The sequence below is a fragment of the Coloeus monedula genome (genome assembly GCF_965178545.1).
Source record: "Coloeus monedula genome assembly, chromosome: 4".
Taxonomy (NCBI): Eukaryota; Metazoa; Chordata; class Aves; order Passeriformes; family Corvidae; genus Coloeus; species Coloeus monedula.
The window spans coordinates 30,788,955-30,810,639 of NC_138784.1; the positions used below are offsets into that span (position 1 = coordinate 30,788,955).

Consider the following 21,685-nt stretch of genomic DNA (forward strand, 5'->3'; position numbering starts at 1 on the left):
TGACAGCATCCTAGGAAAGATATTGCTCTGCACCACCAGCATCTAAAAAACCCTTTACTCTATAGAATCTGCAAAACCCAATAAATACTCTAAGTAACTGATGTAGTGTTTTGTCCTGGAAGTGTATCCAGGTCCAAGTAGAGTATTCCACACGAAGAAGTGGTGCTCTTGCCATTAGAGACATGGGAACTTTACTTCATTTTGTGTCAGAGAGCAAAAGGAAGAGAGGGCAATGAAACCATTATCCAGCTCCTCTGTGAGGTGAGCATCAGTTTCCTGCTCCTTGTAACACCACCACAGAGAAAAAAAGCAACTTGCATAACCTCATACCAAACATCCAGACTTCATCATCAGTTAACTAAGTTACAAGAAACAAAATACACAACTGTAGTTCTCTCATGGATTCTTAATCCTGCAGGTTAAAGTTGTCATCTAAGGAAAAGTGAAAGAGCATTAGAGAAAAGCAAGTACAGTGTTCAAACAAAATACTGCATGTTGTTAAGCTCTCAGATAATTTCCGTTAAGAAAATTACTTCGGGACATAAGGAAAAATGTACAATCGATCATTGTATCAAATCAAACGATTACATTAAGGTTCAATTTACAAAAGGTTAACAAATAATTAATAGCTGGCTTAATAAATAGGTGTTTACTTCTCATCTCTGTCAATCCAACAGACAGCTTCTAGCTGTCTATAGTACTTTCTACTGGTGTGCTTATAACCTTCCCTAAAATTTACTTACAACACATTTCTCTAACATGAATTACAACTTAAAGAAATCATTTATTAACCCTTCATAAAATTCTAAATAAACCTTAATATGAAGCATGACTAACTTTATACTATTTCAGTCCCATACCCCAGGACACATCAAATACTAGTTCTTTCAAGTTTTTATTTAAAATCCTACGTTTTAGCTGGGTGCCACATCACTAGTTCCAGAATCACAAATGCCTATCGTGGCTTAGCCAACATGCTGCAGACACAAGAAGTGAAATGAAAGTGGTGAGGGAAGATCACAGGGAACAGTTCAGGTTCTTCCAAAAGAAATGTCCTGGCTTTTTTGTTGGAACGAACATTTATACCATGACAAAAAAATCAAAGAGCAAAAAAATGGAGTCTGTTGTAAATCCAAACATTGTTTTTCCTTCTTTTTAGAAACAAAAAACCACAATATGTTAAAATATAAATAAATAAAACAGAAAACACAAAGGTAAATTCCAACCCCCATCACTAGGATCTTAAAAGGGGAACAGCCATCTATTTCTTGGATGTAGCCTAAACTTCTCTTACCTGCAAATTTTCAATATATTTAGAAGTCCTATTTAGTGTATCAGTCTTAGGGAACATGATGTATTATATTTAGGTCTCCTTTTTTTTCCATCCAGTATTTTCAACTTCAACCCCCCCACCTTAGTTTTTTTCCCATCAAATTGCCTGCTGTTGGTTTAATAAAGTTCAGCTCAGGCTTATACTTTTCCTTCACTTTCAGAGCCTCTCTCTTCATTCTCACAGTTCTCCACAAGGTCTTCATTCTCCTGTGTCTTTTCTTCCTCCTCCTCCTCCTCTTCCCCATCATCTCCAAAAGTCTCTTCCTGCATTGTAGTAAAAGTGAAAGACCTGGCAGCAACTTGTGCAGCCAGACCAGATGTGAAGTTAAAATCTGTTGATATGTGGAGCTGGGCCAGCCTATCCTTGATTTTTGAATGTAATGCATCCTTAGAGGGAGGCTGTGAAGCCTCTACTCCATCCACACTGCTTGGCTTGAGTTCTTCAGCTTCCCCTTCACACTGATAATACATTCTTTTTTCAGCCCCCATAGAAACATCTTCATCTGCTGTACTGTCTTTGTTTTTCTCCATCTCAGGATCTTCATACAAATATTCTGTCCTGCTTTTATCAGCAGCATTCACTTCTGGATTAGAGTCTTTTTCTTCAGATTTATCACAACTTTGGATGCAGTCCTGCTTTTCTGTATCTGAATTCATATGTGATTCCACATTATTTAGTAGCTTCAGTGGTTCTACAGGAGACAAGGGTTTCACTGCAGCTTAAAAAGGGGGAAAAAATTAAATGATAACTAAAAGCAAGCTGCTATATATAAATAATTTATTTGCCTGAAAAGATGCAAGATTATAAGGGTCAAAATTACTTTAAAAAATCCCAAAACAACAGAAACACAACCCACTCCAGAACTTAAAATAAAAGTGTTTTCTAATCACAAAGCTGAGTGAAATGTGACAACTACTTGTAACTATTCCTTAAAATCTGTGATGTGAAGAGACAGCACAAAATTGATGGTTTAAAGCCACCATCAAACACAGAAGATGTATTCAGTGTTAAAGCAAAACCCAAGTAAAACTACTGTACTGCATACAGATTTAACTGTCTTCTTGTGAATAAGTTTACCTAGTCCATTAAAGACAGCTGGTACATGAGAAAGTCCTTATAGGCAATATCTGATCTCATACACCACAACATACAAATACAACACGTATTCACACAGTCAGGTCAGGTGTCCTCACAAATAAAGTGTGGTTTAATTTAGCCTCTCTTGAAGTTAGTAGCAGCAGCGAGTCCCATTGCCAGCAACGGGATGCTTGCCAGGAAGTCTCTCCTCCCAGTGTTAAGGGTTAGTGTAACTCGGTACAATCACTCCTTGAAGAACAGACGTCTTTCGTTTTAAGAAAACGATATAATGTCCACTTCCAAGTAACAGATTCCCTAAACTGCAGCAGCTCCATTATAGCAGCAGCACGAACATAAATGAGAGCGGCAACAGCAGATTCCCAAGTTGCATTTCCCTTTCTAATTCCATTCTGACTTTACCCCTGTAAGCAGAGATGAAAATAACTCTGGGAAATACACAAACTTTTAACGGGAAACAAAATTTACGGTATTAGGATTTTTCAACCACATCCTATTTCAGAAATATTCATTTTAGCTAGCTGAATGCAGGCGCATCATTATGGTTGTCACATTGATAGTTATTGTTATTAGCACACTGAAAGACTGTGGAGTTGAATGTGTATTGTACTGTTTGCTTTAAAGGCTTACATACCAAAGGAGCACTGCACCAGACTCGTCTCAGTTGTTTGTGGGGTAGTTCTTTACCTGTCCCGTAAAAAATATGCTGCTACTTATTTCTGCCCATTTCTTTGAAGAGACAGGAATATGCACAGTAATCTTATCTGGGAGCAAACTTCTTGCCTCCTTCCTCCAAAGAATACTTTGAAAGGCAAAAATCCTCCAAAAATAGATACTTGAGATTGGTAGCTGGCCAATTTGTGGAGTTGACGAGTTAATAAACAGGGTGAAATTCATAAGTTTTGAGAGCATGGCTTTCCAAGTCTGATAAATAGCTATATATCAACTGCTTATGGACAAGGTGAGAGAAGGGGAAACAGCTGGATACAACACAACCACTGACAGAAAGAACTTTTTTGCAGGGGAGAGGTTAGGGAAAGGCTAGAAGTGATTTTGCACCAGAAGAAAGTTGTTTTACACTGTCTGACAAATGGAAACAAAGCCACTAACAACTTAGCAGACCTTTTCAAAAGCACTTCCATTTAGTGGTCCAACAGGAGGCCAAAGGACCAGGAACATAAGCTTACCTGCACTCCCATGAACTACCTACTACCCAGACTGAAAGAACTATTAACACGGTACTGGGCCTTGAAAACTTGCTTTAGTCTAGTGCTCTGCTAAGATGGTATTTTTTTCTTCCGGAATCCAACCTATCATCACCAATTGACTTCATGCTGTGTTCTTGAGACATATCAACTTGTTTGGAGCTGACCTCTTATGTGGAAACCCTCACCAGCCCCTGCTTAAACAAACCAAAAATGCTGATGTCCTCATTAGGACAAGTCGTAATGGCTAGCTGGGTCCCTTGACTAACAGATTAAAGTCTTTGAATATTTCAGGATCTTTTTCCACAATAATCGCAAGTAAGGAAAATACAGGACTTCTGGAATTTGATTGTCCTGTAAAAGCAAGCTTCAAGAGGACTATGGAAAAGTGGTATCATGGCCATCCATTGGCTTGGGCCAATGGAGACAAGAATATGAAGCTTTCTGGGTTTAAACCTTCGAGATAAGGCAAGTCAGAAAGGTGCAAAGATCATAAAAATGTCTCTTTAAGGACTGACTTGTGTATGGATAAATTAAACCATATTATGCCAGGGTCCATTACATCATATTTACTGACTTGTGTTTCTTTTGAAGAAATACTGAAGGATTTCCTTAAAAAAGAGTAGAAGATGTTATATCTAGTGTCCGTATCAGTCTGTCAGACACACACAACCTGAGCCAAAAGGAGACAATATTAATTACTTTCATGAACTGCCCTCATGTTTAGTCCCATGCAGCTGGAGAAAATCATACTTTCTTCCCTCCTCACCATTTTATCTCTAATCCTAAACCAATGTAATAACTATACATGGAAAGGAAAAGGAACCAACATGAGCCACAAAGGCTTTCTGGTGAACAGTTACTACAAACTACAGGAGTCAGCTGACTCTTTCCAGCTATGGCCACAGATGGCCTGAGGATATGCTGATCTGGCCAAGGATCAGCTGCTAACTTAAGGAAATATCCTAGACAAATTCTCCTGACAAGAACTCTTCCTGCAGGAGTCACCAAGTCAGTCAAGGCTTGAACTGGAGGTAGGATCCTTTCTTCCTCCAACAGTTAGGAAGACTTTAAGAGATTTATGTGAAGAGTTGTGTGATGTTGTATCTAACACCAGAGGGATAATACAGAAATCCTACTCCAGAGCAGACCCTGGTGCAGTCTGATGTCTCAGGGGCTTTTAACTCAACAAGAGGAAAAACAGTACCAATGGTCAAGTGATCTCCTTTACCACAGTTGTAGCTTAATGGAGTTAAAGAACAAAGTTATAAAGAACAGATATTTTTTATGGTTTTATGTCAAAAGAGACAGTCTCATAAATAGGTATGGTCTGTTACTTTGTGTTCCCAGTAAATTACTGAAATTGCAATCCATGGTCTTTTTTCTGGTAGACACTGGCAGAGGCAGAATCCTTGGATATGGTGCCAGCCTTGAGGGTTGTTTTTCATAAAATAGAACACAGAACTTTTTAGGAGCTTTTCCTAACCTGTCTTTAAGAGGAAGAAATAAAAATTAAAAAATTTTAAAAACTACTGCCAATTTAAAAGACAGCAAATCAAATAGCTCAAGCAGTGGGAGGAATCAAGTTGTAGCCAGTCTTATTGCTGTAACAGACAAACTGTCTTGTTGAGGCAAGAGAAATTTTCATATTCCTCTTTTCAAGTGCAAGTGGATGGAGCTACCCAGCAGCCCTCAGAGTTAGTAAAGGCTAGTTTGAAAGAACTTTTCTTCTTAGATGGTTTTGGAGGGAGGGGGTTGTGAAGATGTTCTGCATTCACTCTCCCATGGAAACAAAAGCCAGTTTTATTCTTTTATGAGCCTCTAATATTTCAAAGTCTAGCTCTTCACTTTAACCTGTATACTTCTGTATGTCTGGGATAATTTCTGGTGGTTTCTTTAAATTCTGAAAAGTAATTTATTTATGCACCCTGGTAAAAATTCATATTTACTGGAAAGCCATGAAAGAAAGTCAGTTCAATCTGCATGGTTTATAGCCTGACAACTCTTTTTATGCTGTCTTAATATTCTTGTGTGTTTAGTATTTTAGCTCAAGTGTTTTGCTTAAAGCCAAATTCCCATTTATCCAAGTTCTTTTCAATATATAGTAAAATGATTGCTAAAATATAGAGATGGAATGACAAACTAAGACCACACAACTCTATCAAAGACACTACTATAGCTAAGCACTGTCTGAATTCTAACATAATCCGAAATTCATGACAAACAGACACCTATATTTTCTAAGGAAGGAACTAATTTTCTAAAGAAATGCTTACCATGTTCACTGAATAGTAGCTGTTTCCACTTCTGTCTTTCAATTTCTGAAGCTTTAAATCCCAGTACAGATTTCAATTCTTGTAACACCCTCTTAGATTCCTGTCTCTCTCGCTCTTGTCTCTCTATTTCTTCTTGGGAAAAGCAGTAAAAATCTTCCCTTTTATATTCATTATCTGTATCTGAATAATCAACATATGCTTCCAGTTCCTAAAGAAAGAAAGAAAGAAAGAAGGAAACTCTTGATCATCCTTGTCAGGGTGAACTCAATCCTACAGTCTGATTCATGATCAAGTGGTGTCAACACAAGCCAACCACAGTAATAGGATGAAGCCCTGTTTGAGCAGAGCCAGTGGATCTGACACTGCTCTGGGTGATAATCTGTATGATTTTGGAGCAAGCCCACTCATTGAAGGTTAACGAGATTTACCTTCATACACAAGTAGGATCAAGGGATATACCTTGAAAATGGGAGTCCATTTCTCCATAATTACAGGTGGAAATAAGCAATGCTGATGTGGGTTTATTTTTTTTAAAATTTACACCATAACCAATTCTTGGTAGTCAGGCATCTTGCTAACCTAACGTATGTAAATCCTTGTTAAGAGGATATAGAGAATAGCAAACTTTTCCTCCAATTTTAATATATTGGATCACAAGCATGAAAAAACTAGAGCAGCATTTATGTTATAACAAATAACCAGTAAAGCAATTAGTTCCATCTTTTTGATATGGAAAAACATCTAGAGGGAATATATGTGGGGGAGAAGCAAGGGAGGGACAGAGCAGAACACAGGTGTTCAGTGTGCTTTCAGAATGCATCTGCTCTCAGTTCTGGGATGGAGGAGGCCTGCCTCTCTTCAAGACAGCCCAACCATCACCCAGGAGTTCCTCAAACAATACAAAATTGTTTACTGTTACAGTAAAAAGGTATCCAAAAATGCAGAGACTAAGCAAACTGAAGGCAGGACGGTTTGTGCTCGAGCTTGACATTTTGCAGCTGTGTCAGTTTATCCAGCAATATGTAAATAGGACTCTATTTCATATACTGCCTTTTAGCAATTCTCAGTTTTTTATTTATTACTCTGACTTGTGCTGCTGCTCTCCTTTAGTCACTCACTTTCTAATGATATTTACAAGAAATGAATACTAGTGCTCTTTTTTCCAGGATGGGGAATACCTCCCCATGGAACAGCAAAAGGAATATATACAATTTTTTTCTACAAGTCCAATTTTGAAGTGGCACTGACCACTTACTTGTCTGTCTCGGCAAGACAACAAGGTCACTGCACAAGCAACTGAAAAAAAGAATGGATACAGCAAATAATCCCCAGTTACTATTTTAAATTATCCTTTTCTTTTTTTTTTTTTACCTGCTCTTCAGGGATTGGATCTTTGTTTTCTATGTATATGGCAGGCTGTGTTAAAGGTACTGTAGTATGCTGCAGGTTGTCACAGGAAACTTCAATTTTGCCTTTAGGGGAAAGAAGAAAAGGGATTTTAAAAAAATTAATTTGAGAATTGGAAGATGTTTCTGACTCCCTCAGGCAGGGTCCAGGTATTTTCATAAGAAGGATTTGCATACATAAAAAACCAGCGAGAAGGCTGGTTAGGTTACACTGCAACACTGTTAGAGAGCACTTAAGTAACTTGGCTGTTTCGACAGAAGCTGGGTCCAATGGAACTTGTGCCGAAACACTTCCACTAACGGTGGAACTAAAAGTGAAACCTCCGAAATTTTATAGGCTTTGAAAACCTGCAGATTGCAAGCAAAATCAGTAAAACCAGAGAAGAGACTTTCTTCACAAGTTTAAAAAAAAAAAATTATAGCTAAAACATCTTCAAATAACTGAAAAATACTGGAAGAAATAATTAAGGAAAGTTTACAGGAAGATATTTGTGAGGTAGCAGGGAGACAAGTAACAGCCAGTGTGGATTTGTTGAAAATAGAAGATGTTAATTTTTCAATGCAGTAACAGGTCTTATGTTTAGAAAGAACCAAAAATGTTCTGCATTTTGTTTTCAGTAGGACTTTTGACATGGTGTCCTGACATTCTCATAAGCAAAATGCATAGGCCAGGAAAAGTTGCTATTAGGTGCACAGAACAGCCTCTTGGATCACCACAGCATGGTTACCATTTTCAGACCAGAATACATTGAGTGAGGATTTGTCTAAGGTCCAATACTCTCTGTTATTTCCAATGGGGGAAATAAAAGTGTTACATCTCATTAAATCTGCTGATATGGGGATAATCTGCAAGAATACTGAAGGGCACCATTAGAATAAAAAATAACACTGGAAAATCAGAGAGACAAGCCAGGCTGAAGTGGATTTCAGATCCAGCAGTTTGGTAACAGTGGCTGCAAATTTTTGTGCTTTGGAATAGCCAAGTGCACAAATACATCACAACTGACTGGGAAGCACCACTGAGAAAGAGGTGAGGAGCCTCACCATCAACTCTATTCTGCTGCAAGCAAAAAGCTACACTACAAAGCAGGACATACAAGCAACAGCACTGACTGTTAGGCACATGAAATAGCATTTCTACTCTGGCACTGATCAGGCTGTGGATGGAACACAGTGCCCAATCTGGGGCCCCTTCATTCAATAATACAGTGGGCCAACTACAGGGAGTATAGAGGAAAACACTGAAAATGATCAGAGGACTAAATAAAGTATAGTCATCAGGGAAGAGCTGAGAGTAATGTAGAGAAGACAGAAAGAAACATAATAATCGTCTTCAAGAATGTAAGAGCCATCAAGAGGAAATGGATTTCCATTGTGGGTGGATCAGAAGCAGTGCTTTTAAATTGCAGCAAGAGGTACTTCTAATTCAGCAATAACATTCTACTGGTAATGGAGTTAAGTGCTGGAATAGATGCCTGGAAATACTGGAAAATGTCTCTAAAGAGAGTTTTTTAGGAACAGGTAAACAACATTTACTCAAAAATACTAATTTACCCCTGAGAAGGGAAATGGGTTAAATGACCTGGCCAAGCCCCACCTAACCCTATTTTCCATTTCTAATCTATACACTGAACACTTAGGGATGGTGAGATTGCAGCAGAGTACCACGGTCTTGCTCTTATAAATATCTAAAAAAAGATATGTACATTTGCAAAGATAGAGACAGTTTAAAAGGAAAAAGGATGGAATCTAAACAGTTTGATGGTCATTGTTTCAAAGATCATTAATACAATGCTGTAACTAACCATACAGGACATTCCATTGTGTAATATTAGCAGTAGATTACTGCATGCTTAAATTGTTGAGGGTCTAAGTGGTATATTAGTTTTATCAGTGATGAAAAAATGTGAAAGAATAAAGAGAAGAAGCTGAAAGTTCTAGGAAATGAGCAAAGATGTACATGTAGATGAATGATAGACAGGTCCATCATTGCCCGAGGAATTTAAATAGAGGTGAATTCCCTTCAATGAGCTAAAGCCCCACTTGCTCTGAGGCTCTGCTGTGTACCTGACAGGATCAGTGAGTACAGGCACTGATTCTAGAAATACACCAACTCCTGTAAAGGAAGAAGCCAAATTACATTCCCTGAAGGAACCATATGCTAAAGTATATGATACATGCTGGTGTCACCATCAACAACAGGCTGACAGGAGGGTGTGAATGTTCAATCTGTTACCCTGAAAGGCTTTGCTTTGGCTGTTTAAGGTACCTGTAACAAGCCAGCTCTGACACATAATGATTCAGGGCAAGAAGCATGTAGTGCTTGCTGAAGGAGACTCACCTCTTTATAGAGATGCTCTACTGGCTGAACTAGTTAGTTGAACTAAAGATGTACTGGAGCAAAAGTGCTTGGCATCCACTTAGACACAATGTTCTAAGCCCATGGGGTTCTTGAAACAGGTCTTGTCAAAAGACTGATTTAGTTTTGAATAATAATGCATAAACATAAAAGATGTGCTGAGCTGCTATATTATTTCAACAGGAAGGTATCTTCTCCCAAAGATCTTTCAGAAAGTTTTGAAAAAAAGAGACAATTTATTGAAGTAATTTACATAACATGACTGACAGACCAGCTGTTAAAATCTGTAGAAAGACAGCAAAAGAATTGAACTTGATTTCATGTACAGCTTGAAAAGGTCAACTCACAGAAGCTGGATGGCTTAGAAATATATCAAGAAAGTCAAATGTTGTCAGATAAAAATAGTTTTCAATGACCAGCATAATTTAAAGCAGCTCCTGTGGAGGAGTTCAGTAAACTTGTTGCAAAATAGAGGTTCAATCCCAGCACATTTCCAGGAAAACCAGTGGGCAAAAGTGAAGCATTATTTTATTTTTTATTTCCCACGCAATCCCTTCCTTCTAGATCACACACAAGGTTATTTTTGTACTGAACTTTAAAAGGAAGCAAGTTATAATAAAAATGCCTGCTGTGAAATTTATACACAAAGTAAAAATAAAACTAAAATAACTAAAAATACTTGGTGTGTAGTCTAGAAAGAACTTTTAAGGAAAGGGGAAAAAAGATCAGTGAAACTGCAGGTTGTGGAGGGCATCAACAAAACACAACAGGTCAGCACATGCAAATGTATCAGGCTACATCTAACATCTTCACAGGCTGTTTTACGCAGCACTGGGGGGGAAGCTGTAAGACTGCACTATCAGGCTAAGTACAGAAGTTTGTTTATACCATGTCTGGACCTGCACAGAGCCTGCAAGAAGCCTCCCAGTTCTGATATAAGCATGAACAAGGTCGGCCTGCCTGCCTCTAGGCCCACGGCAATATTTATCCATCTACTGGATATTCCACCCATACATCATTAAGAGCATAGTGCACTTCAGATTTGGATTTCTGTAGGTAACTTGCTGATACCCCAAGTTCCCTCCAATTTTCCTAGTGCAGTCTCCATTACCAGCATTTTTCAGATGCTGGGCTGTGCCTTCCTAGGACAGTAAAAATGCTCCTGGAAAAAAGAAAGATTAGAAATTACAGGTTCAATTCCATGTCAGGAGAGCCTAAGTTCACTTCAATTATTTAAGCTGGTTATGCTTCACAAGAACAGCATGGGCAGTACAGATCCCTAAGGAGAGAGACAACAAACAAGATGTTGGGATATGCTGTTCACTAAGACTTTTAAGAACACCAAAGATTAGCTCACTCTCTCTGAGAGAGGCAGTAAATGGGTATTATATGCTCAACATGTCCTCCACAATTTAAAATGTTCCAGGAAATGTGACTGTCAAAAAAGTTTCATGACAATGCCATTATCATTTCAATTAATGGCATAATGTTAATGCAGTAAATAAATGAAGATCTTGGGGGCGAGTCATTCAAATCCTACCCCTTCACAGGTGACTCACCAATCAAAGGCAAAAAGCCACGATCATAACCTGAAAACATAACCATCTGAATCCACAGGTCTAACAGACTGAGTTAACATGTTTGCATTTTTTGCTGAAACAAAAGCTTCAAAGCCATCACAGTGAAAAATTGTGACATAAGGACATAGTTTTTCAAAGTGTATGGTCGTAAGACCTTCTTCAGCTAAAATTCTGATATACAGGCTAAACACTTCGATCCATTCGCCAATTTCATCTCTGAAGTGTATCCCATTAGTTGCTAAATTAATCTCTCACATTTACCTTTTTTCTTTGGATTTCTTCCACTCATTTTTTCCACCTGAGAAATGGCTTCTTCCCAGCAGCTGTTGCTTGCCTGGATATGAGGCTGAATGAACTTTAGTTTTTGTTCCAGAACCTGATGGGCTTCTGTTGTCAACTCGGGTGTCTCCTTCGTGCTAACAAGCTTTTCAAGTTCATCCTCAAGAATTATGACCCTAAGTGATGAGGAGATGAACAGCAGTAAGTAATAATAAATATGTGACTTCACTGTTTTTTCAAGTATTTAACATAATATACTGTTATTTTCTTCAAGTTTTAAGAATCTAACTCAGTCAATTCCTCAAAGATGCCCCAAAATTTAAAAATTAAAATAATTTTTTCTACATCAAGATACATTGCTCACCTGCATTTGTTATAGTAATTCCTTTATGTAAGATTGAAGGAGTAGGAGAGTCTCAACTGTTTCACCAAGTGACAAATCTTTAAGGATATTTACTAGGTAGTTTATAAGGAGCTGAATGTCCTTATAAAGCATTTGGTATGTTGCAAAACCAATGGAAGATAATGATGTTTTCAGATTTTTTATAAGGGAGTGACAAATGCAAGGCACAGTCTTAGTGCACTGCTTATCTTCAAATTTTCACCAGATACTCAGAGAATACCCAGGAAAAATATCAGATTCCATAGTAAACCAAGGATCTTTGAGCCCATACTGTGTAAAGATATGGCTATGATCACAAAGACTGTGTGTATCTGCCTTTTTTGCTTTTAATTGGGGATACAAGCTGACAACCCAAAGAACTTCGAGTCCAAAGCCTTCTGCATATTCTGTTAATTCATGTGTAAACTTACTCATTGAGCAGTGCCTTGAGATGAAGCTGCAAGCTGCGTACTGCTGTCTGGAGACTGTTCAGCTCTCTGGACTTCGGCTTTGTCCTGGCTGGCCATTCCAAGCCCGACTGATGCTGAGTTTCAAAGTAGCGATAGAACTCGTAGCTCCTCTTGAGCTCCTCCAAGCAGGCGGCGTGGGTGTGAGGTAGGCCCTGGGTCACATCGCACAGGATGTGGTGGGGCAGCCGCTCCGGGGACACCAAGGGCTTGGGGGACGCGTTGGCTGGGGAGAGCAGCAGCACCAGCCTCCTGAAGAATTCTGAACTCTGCCCTACCCAGAGCTGAAAGAGGACCTGCAAAACAGGGTAGGGTTAGCTCTGTGCACCTGAGAAGGCAGTCAGCCTCCAAAGTAAATGTACAGATACACCATGGGAAAACATTCCTTGGCCAGCAGCAGGAACTTTGAAACACTGCAAAAATCCACTGACTGTTTTTGAAGGGTATTCCAGAGCAGAGGAGGTTCAGATCTTGTGAACCTTAGGTGACTGTTAATTCCTTGATGAAGGATATTAAATGCAATTATGCTCAGAAAGTTGTCGGAGTCCAAAACCTCATATTCTCATCAGCCAGTTTCATTATTTGCTATAATCTCTACATACCCTACAGCTCATAAAGGGCTGCCAAAATTCCAGTGGCAGCAAAGACATTTTTCCCTTTCTAAGGCCAAGCTGTCATTTCTGCAGTCTAATAACTACTGCACTGCCCCACACCCAACCTTGAAACATAAGCCTAATTGCACTGTACTTCAACAAAAAAATGTTCTGCATCTGAAGAAACTTGAGCTGCTAACTTATTTCTTTTTTCAGCCAAAGTAAGAAATTCCACCAATACCACCAAGGAAGGAAAGGCTTTTAAGAAATGAATTGATTCACAATGTTATATATGGTACTAAAGAGGCCACTCCATCTGGGAGCAAGGAAGCCCACAATTTCAATTTCTTGAGAACTTCCACTTCCAATGAAATGAAATGTTTTCTTATTTTAGAGAAGTTTGCTCAGTAGACCATGACAGAACAGCAGCACCTTTTATGTCTAAAATGAAAAGGAAAGGTTATGATACTTTTCTCTGCAATAATGGCCCGTATTAAAAGGGATCAGCTGTAGGTGATTATGAGGTGCAGACTGAAACTTGTTCGCAAGCATTCCAGACCAAGGAAGACAAAATATTTACTCACCATGTCAAAAATACTTGGATGCAAACTGATAAAATATTCCAAAAGAAATTTACAAAAGATGCTCATGAGAAAAAAGAATACATGAATAACATGAAATTAATTTGGGGCACACATGCAAGACTGATTTGGCTGGGTGCAAGAATACAAAGCAAACAAATGGGGAGCAATCTCTCAAGTGTCCCTGAATGTGTGGTGCTTTGGATAAAAAGTCAAAAGCTCATGCTGTAATAAGCACAAAAGAAGACCAATCCCTTCCACCAGACATAAATCACAGGCAATGAAAAAGCAGCACAAATAGTGGACTTCAGGAACTGATAACAATAATCAAAAACCTACCTGAAAAAAGGCATGACGACAAGAGAAAAGGAAATTTCAGATGTATTTATGGTTGCAAGTAGCTTGCTCTGCCAATGACTACTGATGATTTTTGCTGACACTTACACTCACAAAATATCCAACTGGCTCTCCTCAGCTTAAACTGGTATATTTTTCTCAAGTGAAAAATTTTCACTCTTTAAATTGCTTTACTTCAAGGACAAACTAGCCAAAAGACACATGCTACATTTGTCATATGGCTTAGCATGACCTGCATTTTAGTATAAAGACAAGTTCTCTCAAAGTAAAAAAACCTGAAGAGGACTGCACATACATGCAAGGCTCACCACACAAGTATGTCCCAAGGTTATCAAAGTATTTTATTACCTACACAGGAATCTGCTTAGGACTGATTTATGTTAATTTAGCTTGGTTCAGCTATACCACACCCAGCCTACATTGCTGTCTGTTATGAGTTACCATAAATTGAGATTTACTAGTTGTTGTGAGCTTAACTGTATCCAGAAAGCATCCTAACCAACTTAACTAAAAGAGATTTCAGTTAAATTACTGCAAATTGCAGGTAAACAAAGACTTATCTTACAAGCTTGGGCACCTCTGATTGGCTTCTTCTGCTTAAAAAGAAGTGGGCAAATTAGCAGGCTTACATGGTTGCAATTAGAACTTCAGCTAATGAAATGCAAGAAAAAAAATCCCAAAAGCTCCTGTTTATTGTAGCTCTTAGCTTACAGCTAATTAAACAAAGCCTCAAATCTTAGTAATTACTATTACTGATAGCATTTACTGTCAGAACAAAAGAAGTCAAGGTCTGTAAATTAGGAGAAAAAAATGCAACAAAAGGCAACCCCACAGAAACATAGAAGTCATACAATAATGGAATTTTCGATTAAAAAAACAATGTTAAAAGGGATCTGCCTTGGCAGAGGACCATTAGAGTACAGAAGACTTGCATTCAAATTAGATCTTCATTCCAATCGACTCATGCAAATAAAAAATACCTAATATCTCAAAACAAAATAGATAAAAGGCCATTATATGGTTGTCACTCTGTTCAGTTAAATGTTTTTCAAAGATCAAAGAACCACACTGGCTGATGGCAGCAGGGGTCCAAGCTTATGATTTCTACTCCTCAGTGTGACTAAATGCAGCTACTCCCTTTGGCAATTACAACTAATTTGTGTCTTCTGATGTCTCTCTTTTTATTCACGTCACAAGACTAGATAAAAAAAGAAGAAAGTACAGATCTGGAAATTATTTTATTCAGCTGGGATCAGGTGAAATAAGAGAGCAAAAAAACATATTTAAGGGGATTGATCAAGCTGATTATAGAACACTGACTTGAACTTCCATGATTTGCAGAAAAAATCCTAATGTTGTATTGAGTAACTTCTCTTTCTCTACATGCACAAAGAAATCACCTGAATGCTGATAAATGTAGAAACACATGATAAGAGGCTAATTGACTACACCTTACCCTCAGTTCAGTGTGTTGCTACAGGCTAGGACGTACAAGCCACAGGACTTCATGACAACAGAAAGATTTTCACCAAGAGCCTGCATGGATGCATTAAGTCCTTCTAGGAGAGCTTACCTTGAGTGCAGGCAAGCTGAAGCCATCAGTCAGATTGTGTGCCTCCTCTTCGGAGACCTGCTCTTCACTCAGTCCCAAACCCAGCTCCTTAAAGGGGACCACACAGATGTAGCTGGTCACGTTGTCACTCTCCGAGTTCAGAGGGTAGGTTTAGCTGGAGTTAAGGTGGTAAACAAAGCCACTTTTGCATTAAACACACAGAAAAGGAAAGAAATGCTTAATAAAGTTTCTTATTCCAGGCAATTTTTATGAAAGCACATACATTCATCCCAAATCCACCTGAATCCTGTCTAATTGAAAGTTTCACAATCCTTATTTGAAGCACAAGTTTTAAAGGCTCTTTTAAGGATGAGAGATAAGACACTGACAAAACACTGATGTCTAAATACAAACACATAAAAAGAAACAAAGTAGATTGATGAAAAATCCCTGCGTCCCTTATGAGTGAAGCAGCTTACTTTTAAATACTGAGTTTCCAAGAGATAGTTCATGTCAATCTTACACCAGAAATCACATATTTAACAGAGGAAAAAGAACAACTGTGCAATTTTAAGTTTTAAAGGTAGCCTGTGTTATAGACTAAACTCAGGATGTGAATTCGCTGAGAGTTCTGTCTGTGGATGGACTGCTCAGAGATCTTTACAGTAAAAGGTCTTTGACATTGCAGAAAGCTCTGTGAAGAACAGGAGCTCCCTGACTCTCATACCATTAACTTTATTGATTATATCACTGTAAAGACATTATGATCTTGGCAGGATGAACGGCAAACTGGTATCTATCAACATCATTCAGCACATTTAAAATCTCAGTAGGAAAATGTGCATTTCTAGTCCTCAAAAATGCTTAAAAAGTAGGAAGCAAGCACAGCATAACTGATACCAGAAGACAGATAAAATAATTCATAGACTAGGCAGCATTTATTTTAAAACAGCACTAATTTTAGGCTAACCTCAGGCTGGGGAGGAACAGTTCAAGATTTTTCCACATTTTCTGATAGTACCCCAGTCACAGAATAGTAAAATTCATTTTAAAACAGAAACCTAAACTTATGGCCATAAGTACAAAATGACATTTGTTCCACAGAAATATATATATTTGTAAAGCATTAATGAAAATATGGTCTCTTAATTTAAAATATGAGTTTTTTCATTTATAGTTTGATCTAGAAACTGAATGCTCTCATCTCTTGCACATAAAGCCAACTAGAAGCACTTGTCTCTTGTCCAACTAATGTCTTCTGGGGAAGCTACAAGTTCCATCCACTTTCACACCCAAATTTTCCAAGTGCTAAATTCTCAAAGGATTGAACTCGCAAAAGTGATTTGCTCAAGAGATGTTTACCAATTGAGTAGAAGAACATTGCATGAAAAAGTAATATTCTGTGTCCCAGGAAACAGTAAAGCGAAGCATCCAGGATCTAAACAAACACATTTCTCCCTCCTTTATCCCTAATGTCCAGAGGGGAAGAAGCCTATCAAGTGTTCACACAAAACCCTACAATGTAAATCAATTAGGATCAGAATATTACTGTTGTCACCAGCAGCTGGCTCACATAAATGGTGTCTATTCTAAATTAACCTGACAGCACGCCCAGCAGATGGAGCACATAGGACGAGGATGGGAACTCCATCAGAAACTGAAAAGTCAGGTCAAAACCCTTCAGGACCACTTATCTTAGAAACTACTTGTACTCCTTGTTAGCCTTTTCCTGCAACATGGCATTTCCAACAGCATGAATGCCACAAAAAGCAGTTTGGACACGTGTGGATTTTTACGTCATGCTAAAACTAAATTCCAGGCAACATCTCAAATGAGAGGTTTGACCAAGGAGCCACTTACCAATGCTGTGTGCTAGCCAGGGATTCCCAGTGGCCTCCTGCACCTCCTGCCTTGCCCTCCTCTACTGCAGCCCTTCCACTCCCATTTCTATCTGACAGATGAAAGCACAGAACTGATCCCATGCCCCCATTAGCTTCCTAAGGACCAAACATTTAGAAAGTTTAGAGCATTATATACAGGAATGCACTTCCTTTGAGCACTTTGATCTAGTAGTAAATATTTTTAGCCCTAATGTCTTCCATTAAAGCCAAAATACAGTAATTATCTTAGATTAGTTAAATTTTTCTACGTCTCTGTGAAAATATTTCAATCGTTTAACTTGCATGCCTTATGAGCTTGAAAGAAGAGAAGGCAAAGCTACTTAATAATGAACTGTCAAATCCAGAATAAAATATCTGTACAATGAATGTCTAACCTCTATCAGGTTAGACACTCTTATTTACCTATAGAAAAGCAAGAATGCTGATGTATCCCTGTATGTAACAATTAAACTTTTATACTTTAGTCTTCACAAGCACATTCCCATCTAAAAACCTAACACGAGGGCCTCACAGGATCCCTGGGAAATCCAAGCTGCTCTTCTACAAAATTCACACCTGTTCACCAGGGGTGAGCTAAGCATGTGATGAACTGGCTGGTCAAGGAAGAAATACAGCACTGAAAAATGCCCAAGTGTCTCTACTCCTCTACTCAGACCTTTCAGCATGGGATATCTGATTTAGGCTTTCATAATACCAAGAGGGTACTACTTTTTGTTTAACTTACTTCTTTTCTTGTGTGAACTTTCTCTCTCCCTAGTTAAAAGTTACATGTTTTTCTAACAGTTCATGATGCAATAACTAAACCTTTACAGAGGAGAAGGAACAAGTTTTTACTAGATTTACTACAGGAAATTTTCAAATTTCCCTGTGCTCAGTGCATCTCAAAGACCTAGAATGCATTTTATATGCATTCCATCCTAATGGGGTAAGATATCACTCAGTTTAAAACACTGCTATCCAATGTCTGGTTTTATCACTAATAAAAAAATACCGCTATTTATGCCTTGACAGCAAAGAACATCACCTTACAACAAAATCCAAGCTTTTTAAGTTTACACAGTCCAATCCCCAGGTCCTACCTATCAAAATAGTTCAATGGAAATGGAGTATCAAACCATTCTGCATCAGATGAGGATGAGATTATTAACATCAGCCAGTAACATAAACTACAGAATTTCCTCCATCCAGCTTGTATATAATTACATCAGGTTCCCATGATGCAGAACCCACAAGGCTCTTAGGACTAGCATGCCGAGTGAAGCACTGCCTGAGTTACCACACAATTCAACGGAGGACAGTGCAGAGAGCTGTTGAACTGGTCTGCACGACATCCTGTAAATACTTAACCCAAAGTGCCTAATTTCTAGTTTAGACTTTCAGCCACTGCATCCTACTATGACCTTAGATTCTGAATTAAAAAGAGAAATACTCTTTTCTGATTTTGTTCTGTGACTTTGAGCAACGCTGACATGAACAAATCAGAGTAAGAATGATGTAGGAAAATGCTAAGTTGTTTCTGCTAGTACCCAACTGTCCCTCCACACAAAATGTAAGCAATATGACTTTCCATCTCATTAAATTACTGGTCCACCAAGTTTGACACAAAATTCCTGGTATAAGGCTAAAATGTGACTGCATATTTTCTCTTCTGCATGGGAACAAAATTTAATTAGGGCAAAATTATTTAACTGTACTCACTGAAGGAGCTATCTAATTAAAAGAGGGTACACTAGCCACAAGCAAATATTGCTGAACTTCTAGTTCTACTGAAGTGAGAATGATAACGTATCAAGCTTATGTAATTTGTTTCACCATGAATAAAGCTGTGACCTAAAATTTTTAATTCTCTGTTCATCAGACAGATCTCTTTCTAATACATTTGAGATATACATTAACATAAAAGCTTAATTTGCTGCAAATAATTTTGGTAGAAGAAAACCAACTTACCTTTGAACACAGGAATATTGACCGAAAGGCTGTATTGTTCAGAGGAGAGGATATTTTGGTGCAAGGGAAAAAGATGGCTAAGAGGAATTTTAACCAGATTCTGAAGGCCTCTTAAACACATCATCAACACTTAGACCAAAAGCATAGGTGTCAATAATGAGACAATGTTTTCAGTACATTGAATCTTATCTCACACGGCACAGTACACAAAAAGACAAAAATTTTAAGGATGTTCCAAACCAAAAACGAGTCCCAATCTTGTTTAGACATGTAATTAGATACTGTATGTTTCTAGACATCCTGACACTAAACATTGGCACAACTGCAGGTAGGCCACGTGGACTACCTGAACTGGTGGGTTTTTACAGAAAGGATATTTTTTCAGCATGTACAGAGTAGCCAGTCTTGCAGCTCGGAAGTTGGCTCTGACGGATCGATACACGGCTTTCCGGAGGCCAATCAGGTGCTGACTAGGATGCTGTCCAGCTTTATTAAATGGGCAAGCGGCACTGACCCTGTCAAGCAAACTTGAAAAGTAAAATGTGATACAACTGTACAGATGTCCTAAAGTATTTTTAAAAAACAGTACATCAGTTTTCCTATTTCATTCTTTAGAAAGCTTTCTCAAATCACTAACTATGAATTTTTTTAAAAAAATGATCATATCAATGATGTATTTAATCAAAATTTCAGACAGCAGCCAGGATTCCTCAGTAGATAGCATGATTCTGTTCTCATCTGAGCCGTGGCAAAACTCCTGAGGACATTTATTTTCTCTAAAATTTTCCAAAATGGTACAGTAATGGTAGATAATGACAGACATACCATAACATTATCTCAATCAGAATACAAAACTATTCCAACCCCACTGTCAGCTTTGGAAATTTTAATAAACAGGTACTTAACATATATCTCCTTATATCCAAATTTATTTTTTCAATAATTTTTTGCAGAAAAAAATGTGCCAACGCATAGCTTTTCATGCAAAATTTAGCCTTCCTGATGCAGAAAGTTTTCTAGGTGAAGAGAAGTATTGTTTGAATGGTGACATAGATTTTATCATCATGCAATGAATGACAGCTGTGTTTGTGAGAGTCTTGACAGGTAAACACATGAAATGTATACATCACACAAGCATATTTGAAAGTATATTTGGTGTCCAGCTATTCAGGTGAATATACCATTTAAAAGAAACAATGCCATTTGCCTATTAGAATACACCTCAGAATGGCTTTAGCACTGTAAGAAATCACCTCATCTGGAAATACAATTAAATGTGAACTGGGTGAACATTAAACAGGTGTGTGGAACTTCAAGCTCCAGTTATATCTATTCATATGCACACTGAGGTCAAAGCTGTGACTGAGACTCCAGAAACAACCTTGGTGCACTCTACTTGCTGGGACTGTTTTTACTAGAATCAACTCAGGAATGAACGTAGTCTGACAACAGGACAATCCGTTGTGATTAATTAATTGGGGACTGGAAGCCTGCTTCTGCTCTCACCTTTCCCAGGGCACAGTGGTGATTTCATGTCCAGCCACTTAAAAGGGAAAAGCATACAGGGTTCCTGGTAAGTCTGAGGTGGGTTGCTGCATTGGTAACTATTTCTGTAGTCCATCTGACTAAAAAGCTGACCACTGAGAAAATGACAGTCCTACTCCATGTGCTTAGCTGGACTGTGCTTTACATTGACTGGGAGGGGAAATAGCCTGTGGCCTTCGCTATCAAATATGAAAACCAGAGCAGCCCACCCAGTGAGTAAGGCTGGAACCATGTATCAGTATGTTTAACACCATTAACACAAGCAGAATCATGCCAAATATTGCTATATATTGAATATGCTAGCTGAAATACAATATAAAATATCTGCATGCCATTTAAAATTATGTGTTATTAAAATGGTTTATATGACATCTCATAACTACTTTAAAATCTAGAAAAAATAAAAACAAACTGTGTTCATTTCCATTTCTAAATGTAAATTTAAAATGCTAGCCTTGCTGTATCTTTCACTAGGGAACACAGCATGTAATGCAGTACATGCCAATCTCTAACCTTTCCCTAGCTTTTGAAAGTAAGAAATGGAAGTATTTATGTATAAATGCTCACATCAGTTTGTAGGCTTAAGCCCCATGTGAATTGTCAGAAGCAAGCTCAAAGAAAAGGAGCAAAATTCTTCTACCATAAAAAAGAGACACAGATTTATGTTCTACTACAGTGATGCAGACTTTTCCAACTCCTATAGAGAACACATATAGTGTAACTCATGCACAGCACGTACTGCCAGTATTCAGCAAAACAATCTGCTTTCCTTCTGGAATGGATTGATTCAGTGCTTTTTATAAAAGAATTTTTCCTTATTCTACTAA

General features: G+C 38.1%; 1 protein-coding gene across 2 annotated transcripts in view; it reads right to left on the reverse strand.

The window, feature by feature from the left end:
- Window positions 1-542: 542 nt before the first annotated feature.
- VEZT (vezatin, adherens junctions transmembrane protein) overlaps window positions 543-21,685 on the reverse strand; it is a 50,350-nt gene continuing 29,207 nt past the window's right edge. The window contains exons 6-12 of one of the 2 annotated variants that reach the window (XM_082280533.1): window positions 19,691-19,828; window positions 15,487-15,634; window positions 12,347-12,678; window positions 11,516-11,709; window positions 7,281-7,381; window positions 5,910-6,117; window positions 543-2,051 (exon numbers count right to left, since the gene is read on the reverse strand). In XM_082280533.1, coding sequence (XP_082136659.1) covers window positions 1,471-2,051; window positions 5,910-6,117; window positions 7,281-7,381; window positions 11,516-11,709; window positions 12,347-12,678; window positions 15,487-15,634; window positions 19,691-19,828 — 1,702 coding nt within the window. In that variant the 3' untranslated portion in view covers window positions 543-1,470. Of the gene's footprint in view, window positions 2,052-5,909; window positions 6,118-7,280; window positions 7,382-11,515; window positions 11,710-12,346; window positions 12,679-15,486; window positions 15,635-19,690; window positions 19,841-21,685 lie in introns of both variants that reach the window. The other variant, XM_082280532.1, reaches the window with a different exon arrangement.